This window comes from Myotis daubentonii, chromosome 2, assembly GCF_963259705.1.
Source record: "Myotis daubentonii chromosome 2, mMyoDau2.1, whole genome shotgun sequence".
Taxonomy (NCBI): domain Eukaryota; kingdom Metazoa; phylum Chordata; class Mammalia; order Chiroptera; family Vespertilionidae; genus Myotis; species Myotis daubentonii.
The window spans coordinates 194,788,149-194,805,092 of NC_081841.1; the positions used below are offsets into that span (position 1 = coordinate 194,788,149).

Consider the following 16,944-nt stretch of genomic DNA (forward strand, 5'->3'; position numbering starts at 1 on the left):
AGTGGCCCAGACTCTGTTAGACATTGGGCTTCTGCTGTTTGATGAATTGATCTCCTCGTGGTGACTTAAGAAACAATTTCCATTTATTTGCTTACAGTCTTCCTGTGCAGAGTTTTGAATCTGCCTCTCAGAAAACCTGTATGACTACGTTAGCTAAGTGATCATGAAAATATGTATATACAGTGAAAGTTCCATCAGTATTTCATCGGAGAAGTTTATTCCTCCCTTAAATTTAATACTCGGAGAAATATTTTCCATTACCTAGTTCCTCTTCTGAATACAGGAAAAGGGAGGCTTTGAGATTCTTTCCCTACTTCCCCCCAAAAAGACAACAGTTCCCTCTTTCCCATTGTTCTGCCTCCGAAGTTAAAGCCACAGATAAAGGCAGTATTATCAGGGCAGGTGGTTTCCAGAGGTGTGTTTGTGCTGCAAACCTGCCAGCCCCTGTCACTGTTTGTCAGACGGCTCATTGTGGGCTTCTGCTCTTTTCAGACCTAAGCTCCCTGCCTCCCCTGTCTCCTCTGACTCCCCCGTGCCTTCCCCGCCCCCATCCCCCCACCATCCTGCTTGCACCCAGATGACTTGAGTACTGCTTTTTCTTAGCCAAGCTGTGGCTTTGGAGACTGGCCTTTTCTTGGCTCTTTAAATGCATCTTTGAGCTTGTTTTGTTTTGTGTTTGTTACCCCAATAAATTTAATTTTAAATTTAAAATTTTTAAATTTAATTTTAATTTTATTTAATTAAATTTAAATTTAAGTTTAAAAATTTAAATAAGTATATCTTATGCCCACCCCTGACTCCTTTACACCATTCCAGCTCATCACTCAGCCATGCTTACATTGTCACCTGGTCATTTTTATCTCTATATGGTTCACTGTGGTGAGTTTTGAAGGAGCATGACTAAAACGTTTGATATTGTGCATGCCAGATACCCGTCCACTTTTTAGTAATCTTAGGGCTAAAGTAGGAGGGGCTGAAAAACAATTGGAAGTATGGATTTCAATCTTTTTATATCAGAAATTCATTTCCAAAACGTGGTGGGACAATGTGATTCTGAGAGACAGAGAAGTATGGACCTCCTCCCCCCGCTGAGGTCTAGAGCTGTATGGGCCAATATGGCAGCCACTAGCCACGTGTGGCTATTGAGCACATGAAATGAGGCTAGTACGGATTGAGGTGTGCTAGAAGTGTCAATTACTGATTTCAAAGACTGGGTAAGAAGAAAATAATAATTTTATAGTCATTCTATATTGGCATCATATTTTGGATATCTTGGGTAAAATAAAACATATTAAAATTCATTTCACCTGTTGTTTTGATTTTGTGATGGAGCTACTAGAAAATGAAGTTATAGGTGTCACTCATTTAGACAGTGTTACTCTAGACCAGTGGTCGCCAACCTTTCGGACCTCACTGACCACAAGTGGTCCACAGACCACTGGTTGACGACTGCTGCTTAGACCATAAAAGCAGCACCAGCCAGTGTTTATTGAACTGATGGTGTATCGAACCCTGAGCTCATTGCTTAAATATATCATCCCATTAATAATCCCCGCCAAGCCTGAAGCTCAATTAATGTTCACACTTTTGAGGCTAATGGACATTAACTAACTTCTCCAAGGCAACAACTAGTAAGTAAGTGAAAGAGCTGAAGAGGACCTTGAGTCTGACTCTCCCAAAGCTGGTGCTGTGGATAGATATGCTACACGTGGAGCTTACCTGGAGCTTAATAACAGTCACTGTTGTGTGCAGGTGCCTTTCACACATCGGAACCATGTGCTTGCATTGAGGCCCTGCCCTGGAGCCTTATTCTGTATGGTTTTTTCTTCTGGTACCACAACCAGAGGAGCCTTTACCTAGTAGAGGACTGCCTAGCCCCTGTTTCCTTGGGTCTCTCTAAAGTTGACAGAAACCTAGTGCAACAGGCTGGCATCTGGTCACGGCGTGTGTGCCCTTGAAATGGACTTGGAGTCCTGAAACTTCATTTGCTGGATTTTCATTGTCATCAAATGGGCAACTTCTTATATGCAGAGCCTCCCCTTTTTCATGAAACAATGATCAAGCCATTGGTTTGTGCCTCTTGCAATGCTTACTTCCCATTCCCTTTACTCACTGGGAGAAAAACTTATAATTAAGGGGAAATGCTACATAAACTTCCCTCTCTCATGTCCTCACATTACAGAATGAACGTAATTTCAAGGTGAAGTTGGCAGAAAATCCAGAATGCCTCAATAGCACCATGTATATACATATGCTAATTTTATATTTTAACTTAGAATAAAGACTTATTTTTACTTTAAAACCATTATTTAATTACAGTTAACATTCAACATTATATTAGTCTCAGGTATACAACATAGTGGTTAGACATTTCTGTAACTTAGAGAGTGATCCCCCCATAAGTCTAGTACCCACCTGGCGCCATAAATAGTTATTAAAATATTATTGGTTATATCCCTGATGTTGTACTTTACATCCCCATGACTGTTTTATAACTGCTAATTTGTACTTCTATTTAAAAATATATATACTAGAGGCCCGGTGCACAGATTCGTGCACTGGTGGGGGGTCCCTCAGCCTGGCCTGTGAGGATTGGGCCGAAACCGGCTGTCCGACATCCCCCGAGGGGTCCCAGATTGCGAGAGGGAGCAGGCCAGGCCAAGGGACCCCACCAGTGCACGAATGGGGCCAGGGAGGGACGAGGGAGGTTGGCCAGGGTGTGTCCGGCCCATCTCACCCAGTCCTAATCTGCCAGACCACAGCAGCAAGCTAACTTACCAGTCAGAGCGTCTGCCCCTGGTGGTCAGTGCAGGTCATAGTGACTGGTCAACTGGTTGACTGTCTGCCCCCTGGTGGTCAGTGCATGCCATAGTGAGTGGTTGAGCAGCCTTAGCCTATCATTAGCATATTATGCTTTGATTGGTTGAACAGCCGACCAGTCAACCAGACACTTATATATTAGGCTTTTATTATATAGGATTTTATTGACTTCAGAGAGGGAGAGTGTGAGATAAAAACATCAAGGATGAGAATCATCAATCCTTTGCCTCTTGTACTCCCCTACTGGGAACCCAGGCACGTGTCCTGACCGGGAATCAAGTTGTGACCTCCTGTTTCATAGGTCAATGCTCAACCACTGAGCCACACTGGCAGCGCACAAATGTCTTTTCTTAATATCACTGTTTCTGCTATCCCAATTACTAAGTCTCAAAATGCTGGCATCATCTTTGAGTCCGTCCTTGATTCAGCCGCCTGGATTTTACTGTCCCGTTTAACACTGTTCTTTCCCTCATCCAGGCTGCAGTTACCAGTTACCTCCCTCCTGGTCTTTTCGCCCCTCTGCTCTCCCCATTCTCTTCCCACTCGGCCACCAAACACACACCTCCTACTGCCCTGATACACCTACATGCTGGTGTGCCCTAGTGCTTCCTCAGTCACTTCTCTGACCCTGGTACCACCTGGACAGACGGTCATGGACTCTATGTTGGTCAGTTGGTCAAGGACATGGAGCTAATACTTTCTGGACATTTATCATGTGACAGGCCTGTGAGGTCAGATTTATTACCTCTCTCTTATCAAGCAGGAACTCAGGCTCAGAGCAGTAAAGTGACATGTTGGTGGAAATTCTGGGATTTTAATACCACCTTCTGGCTTTATGCAGTACAGGGCCTAAGTTTAAATCCTTCACCCATATGTCTAGGACCTGTGCCTTGGGGGCCTCTGCTCCCTAGCAAGGTCCCACCCCATGGTCAGGTGACTTCTAAACCCTCTTCAGCTCTGGGTGAGACCCTGCTTCCCATAGCCCCTCACTGATTCCCTTCTCCGAGCTTTGATCGTGCTGCTCTTCGTGTTGGGCACCAAACCCTTTCCTGCTCTAAGTTCCATTTCCACCCACCAAAACTCCACACAAAGAGCTTCTCTTCTTATTTCTTTTCTATCCTTTGGTTTCTCACTGGACTTACACATCTAAGGTGGTTATATAAGGTGGCCCTTCAAACTGGTTAGTTCATCTTTGTAAGCATTCCCATGGTCCCTTTAACACCACCCTTCCCAATTCAATGCCTGCTTCCTCCAACTAGAGGGCAAGTTCCCTGAGAGCAGACAGTGGCTTTTCTTGTACATAAGTGTTTACATGCACCTACCTCAGTGCGTGTAGATACACAATAAAATTCATTAAAGAAGTAACCTACTGCCTCCTTTCCTCTCACAGACTCTAGGGGACTTGCGGGAAATGGCCACATCGGTGTTATCCACACATCCCCAGTAGCATCGAGCTCTGCATCGTGCTCAGAGTTAGAAACTCTTACGTTTTTGTGGAATGAGCTAAACAGAGGCCTCACTAATCTTCTCTCATGTTGGCCAGACGCTGAGGGTGTCAGAGCCAACCCTCATTTTACTAGAATGACTTCCCGCCTCCCCTAAGGCTTTATGGCGCTGTGTGGAGCCACTTAGAGCCTCTCCCACCTCTTTGCTTTCAGGCCCCTTTAACAGCTCCTGCAGGCGAGGAACAGTCAGAGCAGATGTCAGCAGTGCCTCTCTGTCGAGAGCCCGTTATGGCAACTGGCTAAATCTGACATTTCACATCTAGTTCTCTTTCTTCTTGTCCCAAAACCACGATTTCTTGAACGTCACCATAGTCTCACCACCCGCCTCCTTTGAAAACTTCACGACTCTCCTTTGGTTCTCTTCTCAAGTTTCTAAGCACCTTTCTCTGTTCACAGGCAGCTCCGGGATTTCTCTCTCTCACCCTGCAGAGCAACGCCTTCTGCTCCTGCCTGCAGTTCATGGGACTCTTTGGAGACGGTTTTGGGGGAGCGTGTGCCACACTACTGAGCAGAGCTGCTGGGATCCCTGGGTCCCCCCTCTGCCCACCTGGCACTCTGCAGTCTCCTCTCCTGGCATCTCCCTCCTGCTGTCAGAGATATTGGTAGAGGATCACTTAGGTCAGCGGTTCTCAACCTGTGGGTCGCGACCCCCTTTGGGGGTTGAACGACCCTTTCACAGGGTTCGCCTAAGACCATCGGAAAACACATATATAATTACATATTGTTTTTGTGATTAATCACTATGCTTTAAGTATGTTCAATTTGTAACAATGAAAACACATCCTGCATATCAGATATTTACATTACGATTCATAACAGTAGCAAAATTACAGTTATGAAGTAGCAACGAAAATAATTTTATGGTTGGGGGTCACCACAACATGAGGAACTGTATTAAAGGGTCGCGGCATTAGGAAGGTTGAGAACCACTGACTTAAGTGAAGGTGGAGCGATGGACATAGTAAAACATATTATTCATTGCCCTGAGAGAGTGATAAAGGGAATTGTGTGAGGTATGACAACTTTCTAAAGTTAATGAGCCAGTTGGCATTTCCCCAAACAAAAGCCCCAGCTGGGCAGGGCTTGTCCCCAGGAGGGCACATTCAGGATTGATCTTCCCTTCGCGCCTGGTGTCCCTTCCCCTGCCTCTCCCCTGGTGAAACTGCGTGAGGTCAGCTTCCTTCGGAAGGAGGTATTTGACTCCTTTTGTAGTGAAGACTATGACTCAATCCCGCTGCCCAGTATCCTAGTTAGAACGTTACGTCCTACCGAAAGTCTCCACTGCATTGGGCAGAGTGGAACGCCCAACATAGAGATCAAATCTGACTTTGAGCAGCCTGCTCTTTTAATGTATCCTCAGGCAGCAATAGGAAGTAGTCAACAATACAGTACATGGAGACGCTTTCATTGAAAACCTTCCTCTACTTACTGTAAGGAGACAAGACAATCCTAGCGTGGATTTCTAACCTATAAGCATGGCTGCCTGTGTTCCAGGTGGGCGCCCTTTTCACGTACCCAACACCACTGGCTGGCTTGAGATCCTCAGGGCCCAGATCCAACTGTGGACCATGAAGGCCCTGGGTAGGCCTGCCCTGAGACCTACAGATTTAGGGAATGTGCCTCTTGGCCTCTCCCAGGTATCTCCACCTTCCCCAGGGTTCAGGAGCATGACCTTTGTGGCCACATGTCAGCAGTAGGGCACTAGAATGTAACCCAACCCTTGCGACCAGTTGTAAACAAGGGTTATTTAAGTAGCTTCACCAAGTATCACACTACCTACCAGTAGTATTATCTTCTCACAGCTGGTGTGAATCTCTGAGCAGCCATATAAGTAAACAATAGGAAAGTGATGATAGCAGTTAACCTCTCTTGAACTCCTAGTATGTGGCAGGCACTAGGGGACATGCCCATACACCTAGCCTGCCTACTCTTTCAGCAGTCCTGTGTAGTAGCTATCAATAGTCCCATGATGCAGAGGAGGAAACTGAGGCTTAGAGAGATTAAGTAATTTGTCCAAGAAACACAGCTAGTAAACGGCGGGGCTAGGATTTTAACTAAAGCCAGTCTAACTCTCAAATGCAAGCTTTTTGCCCAGCAATGCAGCCTATAAAGATAGTGAAAACACCAAACCCTGGGTGGTCTGTTAATTCTGGGATACAGGGAGATGCTTAGACTTTAGGGGTTCTGGTATCTGATGTTAGCTCCGTTACCCTAAAGGTTGATGCATACAGTGCATGCTTCCATCCCGTCTCGCCTCCTTCATTTATAAAATGGGCACGTTCAAAAACCATATTTATTGTCCTGGCTGGTGTGGCTCAGTTGGTTGGAGCATTGTCCCATACACAAAATGTGTGGGTTCAAGTCCTGGTCAGGGAAATCCCCTGAAACCGATTGATGCATCTTTCTCATATCAATGTTTTTCTCTCTCTCCATTATTCTCTCTAAAAATCAATAAAAAAATTTTAAAAATATTCAAAACAAACATCCCTGCCATGTCCATTGTTCTGTAGAAAATCTGCTTGTTCCTGGGCAGGTTGGAAGTGCTTCGCCTCCTCTAATATCCACCTCCCCTCCTCAAAGACCCTAAATACTTCAGTGATGGAAAACATAGTAACCCTTGACTACAGATACTGTTCAATCCGAATTTTGTTTTGCTTGCAGAGAACAGCAAATCTGTTCATTGGAAACTGGGAGCCGATAAGGAAGTCTGGGTGTGGGTGATGGGCGAACACCATCTAGACAAACCCTACAATGTGCCCTGTAATGAAGTCCTTGCTGAGAGCACCCAGGCCAAAGCACAGCAGGAAGCAGAAGAGCTCAGGTATGCAATCTGCAAACCCATGAGAGCCTCTTGCTCACAGGATCTGGTGGGAGAGCGGGGTGGGATTTCAAGGGTCACAAAAGTGACTTAGATCCCTCTGGAGGTCCCTTTAGACTCCTGGTGATTCCTGTCCTTCCCACCATCGAACTAGCTGTTTCCTTTTCCCACTTGTCATTCCATTTTGATGTGGATGTGGTTTTCCCAGTGATCACTGCTTTCCCTGGAATCATGCTAGAGCAACACAGGCTGATACAGGTGGACATCAGGAATATAAGTGACCGTTCAAGCTTCCGGCCCTCAAAGAAGATTGCCTAGCTGTGGGCAGCTGATAAGCAGGCCCGTTAGGTGCTCCCCCTGTGCTGGGCACTGGGAAGGCAAAGATGAACCAGGAGCTTCAGTCTGGCAGGAGAAACAGGCAACTCCCCGCAGCCAATAGACTGTGGTATGTGCTACGATTAAGTTCTAAACAGAGCATTGACAGAGCCTGTGGGCAATGTTGAGTTCTGAGTATTTGGGGTACACATGGGCCCCCACATAGGAGATGGGGGCCATGTTCTAAAGGCCAGGTTTAGGAGTTTGGACCACATTCTGTGGACAGGAAGAGGTTTTTGAATAAGGAAGTGACAGGATCAACTGAGAGGTGACTAGGGTGGGAGCAGTGAGTAGGGGATGGATCCCCTCTGTGTGGTGACCAGGGTGGCCTCTGTGAAGCTGGCTCTCCCTAGAATGTTGCAGACCTATCTGAGCTGGTGACATAAAAACAGACACATGGACTTCGGTTCAGATCCCCAGGGCTGGTGACGCTGCCTTTCACCTTCTGTAACTTAGAACTACACGTGGACATACAGAGCGAAAGGAATTACCTTCTGCTGATCATAGGAAGGTGGTATGCCCTGGCAGTTTAACATCTGAACCAGGAGATGGGCAGACCAGGGTTCAAATCCTGGCTATCTGCCATGTGGCCTTGGGTAAATTATATAGTTATTTTGAGTCTCTTATATAAAGCAAAGGTGCCTGGTTGGCTAGGCTCAGTGGTTGAACCAGGAGGCCATGGTTCGATTCCCAGTCAGGGCACATGCCTGGGTTGTGGACTTGATCCCCAGTAGGGGGCGTGCAGGAGGCAGCCAATCGATGAGTCTCTGCCATCATTGATATTTCTATCTCTCTCCCTCTCCTTTCCTCTCTGAAATCAATAAAAAAAATATATATTTTTTTAAAAAGCAAAGGTAATGGTGCCTTCCTCACAGGATTGTTCTGAGGATTAAGTTAATCTCTTTAAAATACCAAGCCAAGGGCTCAACGGATTATAAGCACGCAGCCAGTGGTATCTGTTTCTGGTTTTCACATAATCCGCATGTGGGCATCTGCTTTGGAAAAGCTGTCCGTGTTCAGGAATGCCTTTGGTAATTCCATATTTGTTTCTCTTCAGCAAAGCTCAGTCCAAACATTTCACCAGTAGCTTGACCACAAAATCACACGACTGTGATCTGCAAACACCAGGTACCTGGGAGTCTCCGAACATCTGTAAGAAAGTGGCAGGACAGGAGGAATCGGACCCAGGCTCGAGACCAGCACCGACCCTTAAAGAAGAGAAAACCCCAGTGAGTCTTTCCTATCTGCAAATGTGCAGAATTTCATCCCTGGGGAGACAAATGAGCTGGGCAGCACATTCTTAAACTGGCTTTTTTGGGGGGGTGGGGCGCGGTGCGGGGAGTCCTCTTAACTTGAAGGTCCTACTGTTCATTGCAGTTGGGGGATTTGGTTCACCTGTAAAGCACCTCTTCTTCATGGGACTGAAAGTGTGAAAAAATAAGTCTAGGAATAAAATATTGCATGTTAAGCTGTTTTCAGGGTTTATTTTCCCATTTTATGTCTTCTAATCTGGGGTCCGCAGCTTTTGCTGGGAAGGGCCAGATAGTCCACACCGAGGGTGTGGGCCTGAGGGTCTTTGTCTCAGCTGAATGGGCACGGCGGTTCCAGAGAAACCTTATCTACCAGGCGGGCAGAGGGCCGGCCGGGGTCATCTGCAGGCTGCAGTCTGCTGGCCCCTGGCCCGTAACGCCAGCCCACTTGTGATCTACGTTTTGTTCTCTTGAGTCTCCCCTTTTAGTTGAGGACAAATATCAGTGCCTCTTTGGTTTCGTAGGTTCTGCCCATGATTGTGGGGACAGCTGTTTCCTCAACACAGCAGAGTTTTATACTCAGAACTGGCAGGGGTTCTCTTCTGCTTCAGGTGTTTAAAAAGCTCAAACATAATATGCTGCTTGGAGGATCGTGTGGAAGAACACTGATACTATATTGTCAAGTACCTCCTGCTGCGAGGAATTTCATGACACTGAGAATTAGTGGGGGATTGGCACGGTGGCTTCTGCTCGGGTCCTCAGCTCCACCACACGGGTTGCGTATCTCACCCTCTCGGAGGCCGTGGGAAAGGGGTTCAGTTATCTGTCTTGCCTACTTCACAGGCTCAGCCCACGGCAAGCACGCTGCTGAGTGTCTCCTCTAATTCTCAGCGCAGTTATGACCCGGGGGGATCTGTGTTTGTCCATTATACAGGCGAGGGAGCTGTGGTCAGGTGTGCTTACGTCATCTGCCCAAGGCCTTCTAGTTGATAAAAGACTGAACCAGGATTCAAAACTAGGTCTGCAAGAGCCCTACCTAGGTCACTCTGTAACTATTGTCATCGGTCGCCTTATTCATCTGAGGACTGTGAAGGCGCTTTACAAAGGGCTGTACATAGGAGGCTCCAAATATTTAGGGCCAGAAAATTCTAAAGTTTGGCTTCACCCCAGGGTCAGCCCTGGGTACTTTCAGTGAGGCACCCAGGTTTTCCTAGGCCTGCTTTGCTCTCAACACCTTTAATACCAAACTGCCTCCGACAGCCAGCCCGCTTTCCAACACCCCGAAAGTGAGGAACAACAGCGACAACAAAACACTTCAGTCCGGAGCATTAAGTATGTACGCTTCTCCTTGAATTGCAATACTTGCCTAGAAAACAAATTTCACGAGGAAGACAAAAAGGTTAAAATGCAAATTAGATATCCTGGTTACTCTTCTTTTCCTACGTCATACATATTAGAGGGAGAGTGGCACTCTTCCGTTCCTTAGGTGTTGGCCAAACTGTCCTATGGAGAGAGACTGGGGCAGGGGACCAGGAAATCTGTAGGTACAGGCCATGGAAAAAGCCGGTAGAAGTTTTTCTGTTCCTGCTTTTCATCTTTCTTTGCGTCAGAGAAAATGTTTCAAGGTCTTAGAAAAAAATATAGACAGTGAGAAGGTTGAAGATGGACTGGTTTACTCATTCATTTAAAAAGTGCCCATCCTGTGGGAGGCATTGAGATGACAACTTAGGGGTGAAAGCAGAGTCCCTGCCGCCCTGACCTCTGGTGGAGCAAGCAGGGAGGGACTGCACGCAGCACATCATTTCTGATGGTACCTGCTCCAGGGAAAGCGCCCATTACGCTAGAACAGGAGCTGTGCAGGGATAGCAGGGTGGCTTTGCAGGGGACAAGCAGCCGGAGATGTGAGACAGGATGACTGTGGCCAGCAGGGGGGCTTTGACTGGCGTGTAGATGGGAAGGAGAAGAGGTTATTATGATTGAGTGAGGGGGTGGGGTGGGCAAGGCCAGGCAGGATAGGGTCTTGGGGACAACTTAAGCATTTTGACCCTTTTTTATCAAGAACAATTGGAAATTGTCAGTGATTGTGGAGCGAGGGCCTGACCTGATCAGATTTCTATTCTGAAAGGGATTTAGCTGTCACTCAGCCAGATTCTGAGATGTGTAGGTTGGGAAGCAGATGCCACTGCAGGCAAAGATGAGTCTGATGAGGAGTTAATAGGAGCCAGAGAAGATGACGGGCTATGCAGTGTGTGAGCAGACACCCTGCCCCCAGAACTCGGCACTCAAGGGGCAGGGTGTCATATCCTTGGGGACCCCAGTGTGGACAGCCCTCCAAATGCAGCCAGTGCCTCCCCCCACCCCTACTGCAAGAGAATTTGGGAGAGAACAGAACAGTTCTGAGTGTGACTGGGAGAATGGCAGAGATGCTAATTCAGAGATAAGCTCCTTTGTGTTTCTCTGTTATATGAAATTTGTAGTCTGGGAACTCATTAATCAGTTGCCTGACTATCCTTGCCCTAAAGGGGACCTTGAATAAAACTGTATCTGCTCATTTGTAGATTTTATTTCCAGAGAATTACTATTTTTACAGAAATGGCCTTCAGAGTGGACCACACTGAAAAACAGGAGATTAAAAAAAAAATAGACCACAAACATCCAGGATGCAAAGCATTCAAAAAATAGTAAGACCTTGAAGATAGCAGATTTAAAATCCTTGAGCAAGATCCTTCCCCTTCATATCCTCTTTAACCAAATGGAGTTGGAGGTGAGCCTTTCTCACCCCTACTGTGTGCACACAGACACACACATTGCACAGGCCACACACACACACACTGCACACACTGCCACAAGGTCCTTACACCAGCTTTTAAGCCTTTCATTTCACTATAACAACTGATAACAAAGTCTCGCCACTAAAATGTACATTTTGCTTGTAAACTTGACATTGAAACCATGGTGGTTTTCAAATATACTTGTAAGTGTTATTCTAATTCATAGCATTCTGTTCCCATTCGTAGGTAGCAGTGAAGGAGCAACCCATCAAATGATTTTCAGCCATAATGAGACACTTCCACTTAGCTTGCCCTTGAGACCACAGCTTCGCTTGCTGTCTACTCAGACACCGACAGTTCCCTAAAAGCAGGTTTGGGGTTTCTGCCTTCATAAAGGAGAGACTCAGAAACCAGATACTAAGATCAGACCACTTCTCTGAAAGAAAAGAAAAGAATATGCTGAATTGTCTGTTTGGAGCCTTATTCATCTCCAGGTGCTCTTGCATAGCAACCAAAGTTTGGGGGTTGATGTGACTTGCACTTTCTGTAAAGGATGAAAAGCAGTACTAGAGCCCAGACCCTTAGGTGATTTAATTAGAAGTGAGTATGGCCCTAGCCAGTTTGGCTCAGTGGATAGAGCGTCAGCCTGTGGACTGAAGGGTCCCGGGTTTGATTCTGGTCAAGGGCATATGCCCAGGTTTCGGGCTCAATCCCCAGTAGGGGGTGTGCAGGAGGCAACCAATCAATGATTCTCTCTCATCATTGATGTTTCTCTCTCTCTCTTCCTCTTCCTTCCTCTCTGAAATAAATATTTTTTTTTTAAAAAAAGAAGTGCATGTGAAACCACGGTGAGTAGGCAAGGTGGAGAAGCCTGCCCCACCCCAGATAGATGCCCTTGCCTGGCCTGGAGGAATACCCTGGGGTAGCCTGGCTCTCATCTGTAGAGAGCCACACTGCCAATCCCTGAAAGGGATTTGGGCTCACACTTAGAGTAAGGACTCACTGTAAGCAGGATGAGAAATGTGTTCCTGAAATGCAAACTAGAATTTTGAGTTGAATATGAGAAAAAAGGAATAATCCCAAACCAGTAACTGTTTCCCGTTTGTATATTCCCTTCCACTATACATGCAGGAAGCACGCCAATATTATTTTTGTGAGAGATAAAGTATTGCCTATACCGGGTAAAAAGAGATGAGGAATTAATTGTGCTCATTTTGTTAATTCAAGAGGACAGCCATAACCAGAGAGTAACACAATTACCATGTAGTTCTATGTAACTGTAATAGAATTTTGTGGTAGTTTGTAAGATAAAATTTTACACAAGATATATTTTTAAATCCTGGGCCTTAAAAGTCATTTAAACGGTTGTGTTTTTATAAACAGGATGCTGCATGAAAAGTTTAACATAAATTACAGAAGAGGAAAACATTTCTAGTCTTGAGAGTTGTACATTATTAAGTTGATGACACACTTCATTTTGTATGACTGCAAGTGATATTTGCAATAATTCACTTATCCAGCTCACTACAGGTAGTGTTCTGGGAAAAACAGATGGATTCCTGAGTTAGGAGACACGGGGTCCTGTTGACCACTAGAAGTCAGTCATTCGATCTCTAAAATAATGGAGGTTGCGGTGGCTACATATCACTGGTTTGAATGTAAGAATGAAATGAAATAATATACATACAATTGTTATGTAAAGTATTATGTCTGATATATTTTTTCTATCATTATTTATAGTTAGGTTCCTATTTTCCATTGTGTCAAAACTTCCAAAATCAATCATGTGTTTAAGACTCCTTGTCTATTCTCTTAACAGTCCTTTATTTATACTAATACTTTATATCTAATAATTACTTTCTTTCCCTTGCTCTTCTTCTTTTTCATGGATCATACATCAGGGATCTCCCTGGTGAGAATGTAAGAGTAGCCTTTGAAACTCTCCTCTATCTGAAAGGCTTTGCCTGAACAGCCCTTATCAGTTCTGCATTATTGCATTTTCTGGGGATGTACTGCCCAGTTCTGCAGTGGGCACATTGCTTGGAGGGTCTGTAGGGGGAAGGTGTGATGAAAGTGGATGGCTGTTCATATAGTGTGGCCATTCTGTGCTTTAATCTGCTCAAAATAAGCTCAAATAGTGTATTACTTAAAGGTGTGCCATCAGAGTACACATCGTATTAGAGTCTGCTGTACTTTTAAGTCAGGCGATCCAGTAGTCTCTGTGCAGAGATTTTGCTAGAGAAACAGGGAGAAGACTCCCTAGGGTCTCTGTTGTCCTAACTCGTGTTTCAGCAAAAGCATCCCACAGGGACTGTGTGCTGTGTTTTCAGCAGTAGAACTGATTGTCCCGTTTTTCATCTTGTTAGTCTAGTTGGCCTTAGGAAAATACCTCCACTCTGTCTCCATTATTATTCCTTGTAACTATCAAAGCGCAGGTCCATTATTCTGACTCTCCCATTATTTTATAAAGAAAAAAAGCTAACTCCCGGTATGTTCAAAAGCTGAATATCATAGTCATCGCTGGGAATTTCCTCTTTCATTTACAATGGCAGGGAATAGAATGATCTGACTGGTCCAGTGACCTGGTTAGCAGAATGGGTGAGCTATAAGCCATCGATTTTCAGGTAAATTTGAATTCAGTTTATCTTGATTAGTATTAAAACTAGACTGGGATTTCTTTTAGTGATTGAGAAAGTGCTTCACGAATCTATAATGTGTTCACCCATTCAACAAATACTTACTGAGGCTTTACTAACTGCCAGTCCCTGCTGTGTTTGCGGAGACTTGAGATGTCAGTGAATGAAGCCAACAAGGTCTTTGCCCGGGAGGTTATTAAGGAACCATCAGCCTATTAAGGAACACCATGGACTTAAGAGGTTTTTAAGGACAGAGTGAGTAAATACTTAACCTAGTCATTTGTTGGCAAAAGTAAACTCTTGATTTTACTTTTTCATCTCCACAGCAAAAACTGAGTGTTAATAATGTTCTATTTATGGGAACTTTCTGGTTTACTTGGGGTTAAAGGTGCTTGGCATTGGTCTGATTGCATAGCCCTACTTTTAAATAGAGTAAACATTAACTTAGTGACCAGAATGAGCTATTTTTTCAAACCAGTTTTAAAAGTGTAATTAGAATAAATCCTCATACTGCACAGAGTTTCTATGGGGAATATAATTTATAACCATTTAATATTGATGTTGCCAGCTATCAATGTTGCTAGCAGCATCTTTTGATAACCCAACTGTTTATGTCAATTCGATTTGCCATACTTCTAAGTTTTAGGTATATATATACACACACACACACACACACACACACACACACACACACACACACACACATCCATCCTTTGGCCAATACGGATGGGCTCTACTCCCAGATTTAGTTGGGTCTGCACTGATTAGAGGGGCCATGTTCTGACTCAGTGTCTGAAGGATATCCACTAGCCCCTGATGCCATTGGCTTTCAAGTTTTCTCTTTAGTTTTTGGAGCTTTTGCACAAATATTATGTGGAAGTTTTTAATTTATTATTAAATTAATTGGTTAATAACATTATATAAATTTCAGGTATACAACTTTATCATATGACATCTGTGTGTGTTTTACTGTGTGCTCACCATCCTAAGTTTAATCTCCTTCCATCACCCTAAATTTGATCCCCTTCCCCCTCTTCACCCTCTCTCTTCCCCTCTGGTAGCCACCATCCTGTTGTCTGTATCTATGAGTTTGGTTTTTTGTTTATTGTTTTGTTTTCTATCCCACATGTGAATGAATCATACATTTCCTGTCCTTTTCCATCTGACTTATTTCACTTAGCATAATTTTCAAGATCCATCCATGTTGTCACAGGTGGCAATATTTCATTTTTTTATGGCTGAGTAGTATTCTAATATATATATCACATCGTCTTTAATCATCCATCGAAGGACACTTAGGTTACTTCCATGTCTTGGCTATTGCGAATAATGCCCATGTTCACTGCAGCAATATAGTTTTATCTTTAAATAAAGCAAATATGAAGCAGATAAGATTGCTTTAACTCTGCCCATAGAGTTTCAGCAGTTGCGGAAGTCTCTGTAATGTGGCAGATGGGAGGTGACTGCAGTGGCCTGCATGCATGAAGGCAGACATATGTTCTCTGGGACACCCTGCCGAAGGAGCAAGCTGTAGACATGGGGAGGACATGGGGTTCAGTCTCTGCTTTTCTACCTATTATGTCACTCTGCCTTTTTGGTAAAGGGAAAATACCCGTTTGACATCTTTGTGGGGTTGATAGGAAGGTCCAATGACGTATTGGGCTTGAAAGTACTTTGTAAGCAAAGATGATATAGGTAGATGGGTAGTTTGCCTCCCTTTCTTGTGTTCTAAATAGGAACAACTGAAGAGCATATTCCCTGGAATACAGCTTCCTGTGGAAGCTTCAGAGGCGGCATGGCACCTTCTCCAAGAGGCCTCTTCACCCCTCCTCTGGGGATGCTCAGAGAGGCAGCGGTACTCCTGAGGTTGTCTCCCTTCGGTATTGGTGTCATAAATGACCCCTTGTGAGCCACTAGTCTGGCTGCTTTTTAATACAGGAAACCTCTTTTCTATTACACGGTTTTCAGCCTATTTCATTGTACTTGGCGTATTGCAGGGATTTGTAACACATGTAAGTGTACCTGAATGAACCTGCTCTCCACAAGTCCTGATTAAGTTCATCATATTATCTGAACACTTTAAAATAATGGCAGTTCTTCTTTCACCTCGAAAACTAGTATTTTTATAAATGGGGTTCTTAGCATGTGTGAACAGTTTCAGAATTTACAATATGTTTTAGACATATGGATGCCCTTGAATAGAAATATTGATCTCTGGTCTGGTTGTTAAACTAATCAATTATTTAGGCTAAAACTCTTCTACCCAAGAACCAGCTTTGGTAACTAAAACCAAAACCTAAAACTTCAAAGAAAGGATGCCAACTCTGACTGCCACCAGTAGATGGTGCTGACGGTCACAGTGGTCCCTTTAGTCCCTGGCCCCACAACACCACATCCTTTCCATTGTCTAGTTCATGTGTCTGTGCTTACTTTTGAGTTATTTTAAGAATATTAATAGCCCATCATACCTGATAGGTGTAAAAGCAATGAGTATATTGAAAGTGCTAGTAAGAAAAGGAGTATGAAACAAAAGTGAAAAATAAGATAATAAGGAAAAAGCAAGTAGTAAGAAAACAATGTTGAAGGGATAATTCCAAGGGACAAAGAATAACTCATACAATAGGTTTAAAGTGTTGTACCCATGCAGATGGCTGTAACTGCCAAGTGATGGGGAAGCACTGAAATAGACAACACTTTGGAAAAATGGGTTAGAAGAGCAGTGCCAGATGCCTAGTAGCCTGAGGCTAATTCAGGAAACAGCTCACAGTT

The 16,944-nt window shown here is 44.4% G+C and overlaps 1 protein-coding gene across 7 annotated transcripts in view; it reads left to right on the top strand.

The window, feature by feature from the left end:
* The window catches only part of SH2D4A (SH2 domain containing 4A), a 482,539-nt gene that overhangs the window by 7,224 nt on the left and 458,371 nt on the right, over positions 1 to 16,944 (top strand). For all 7 annotated transcript variants that reach the window (XR_009451381.1, XM_059685253.1, XM_059685251.1 and 4 more), the window contains exons 3-4: positions 6,987 to 7,146; positions 8,576 to 8,747. Coding sequence is in view for 6 of the 7 variants with exons in the window: in XM_059685253.1 (XP_059541236.1) it covers positions 6,987 to 7,146; positions 8,576 to 8,747 (332 nt within the window). In the remaining variant the exon portion in view is untranslated. The remainder of the gene's footprint in view (positions 1 to 6,986; positions 7,147 to 8,575; positions 8,748 to 16,944) is intronic.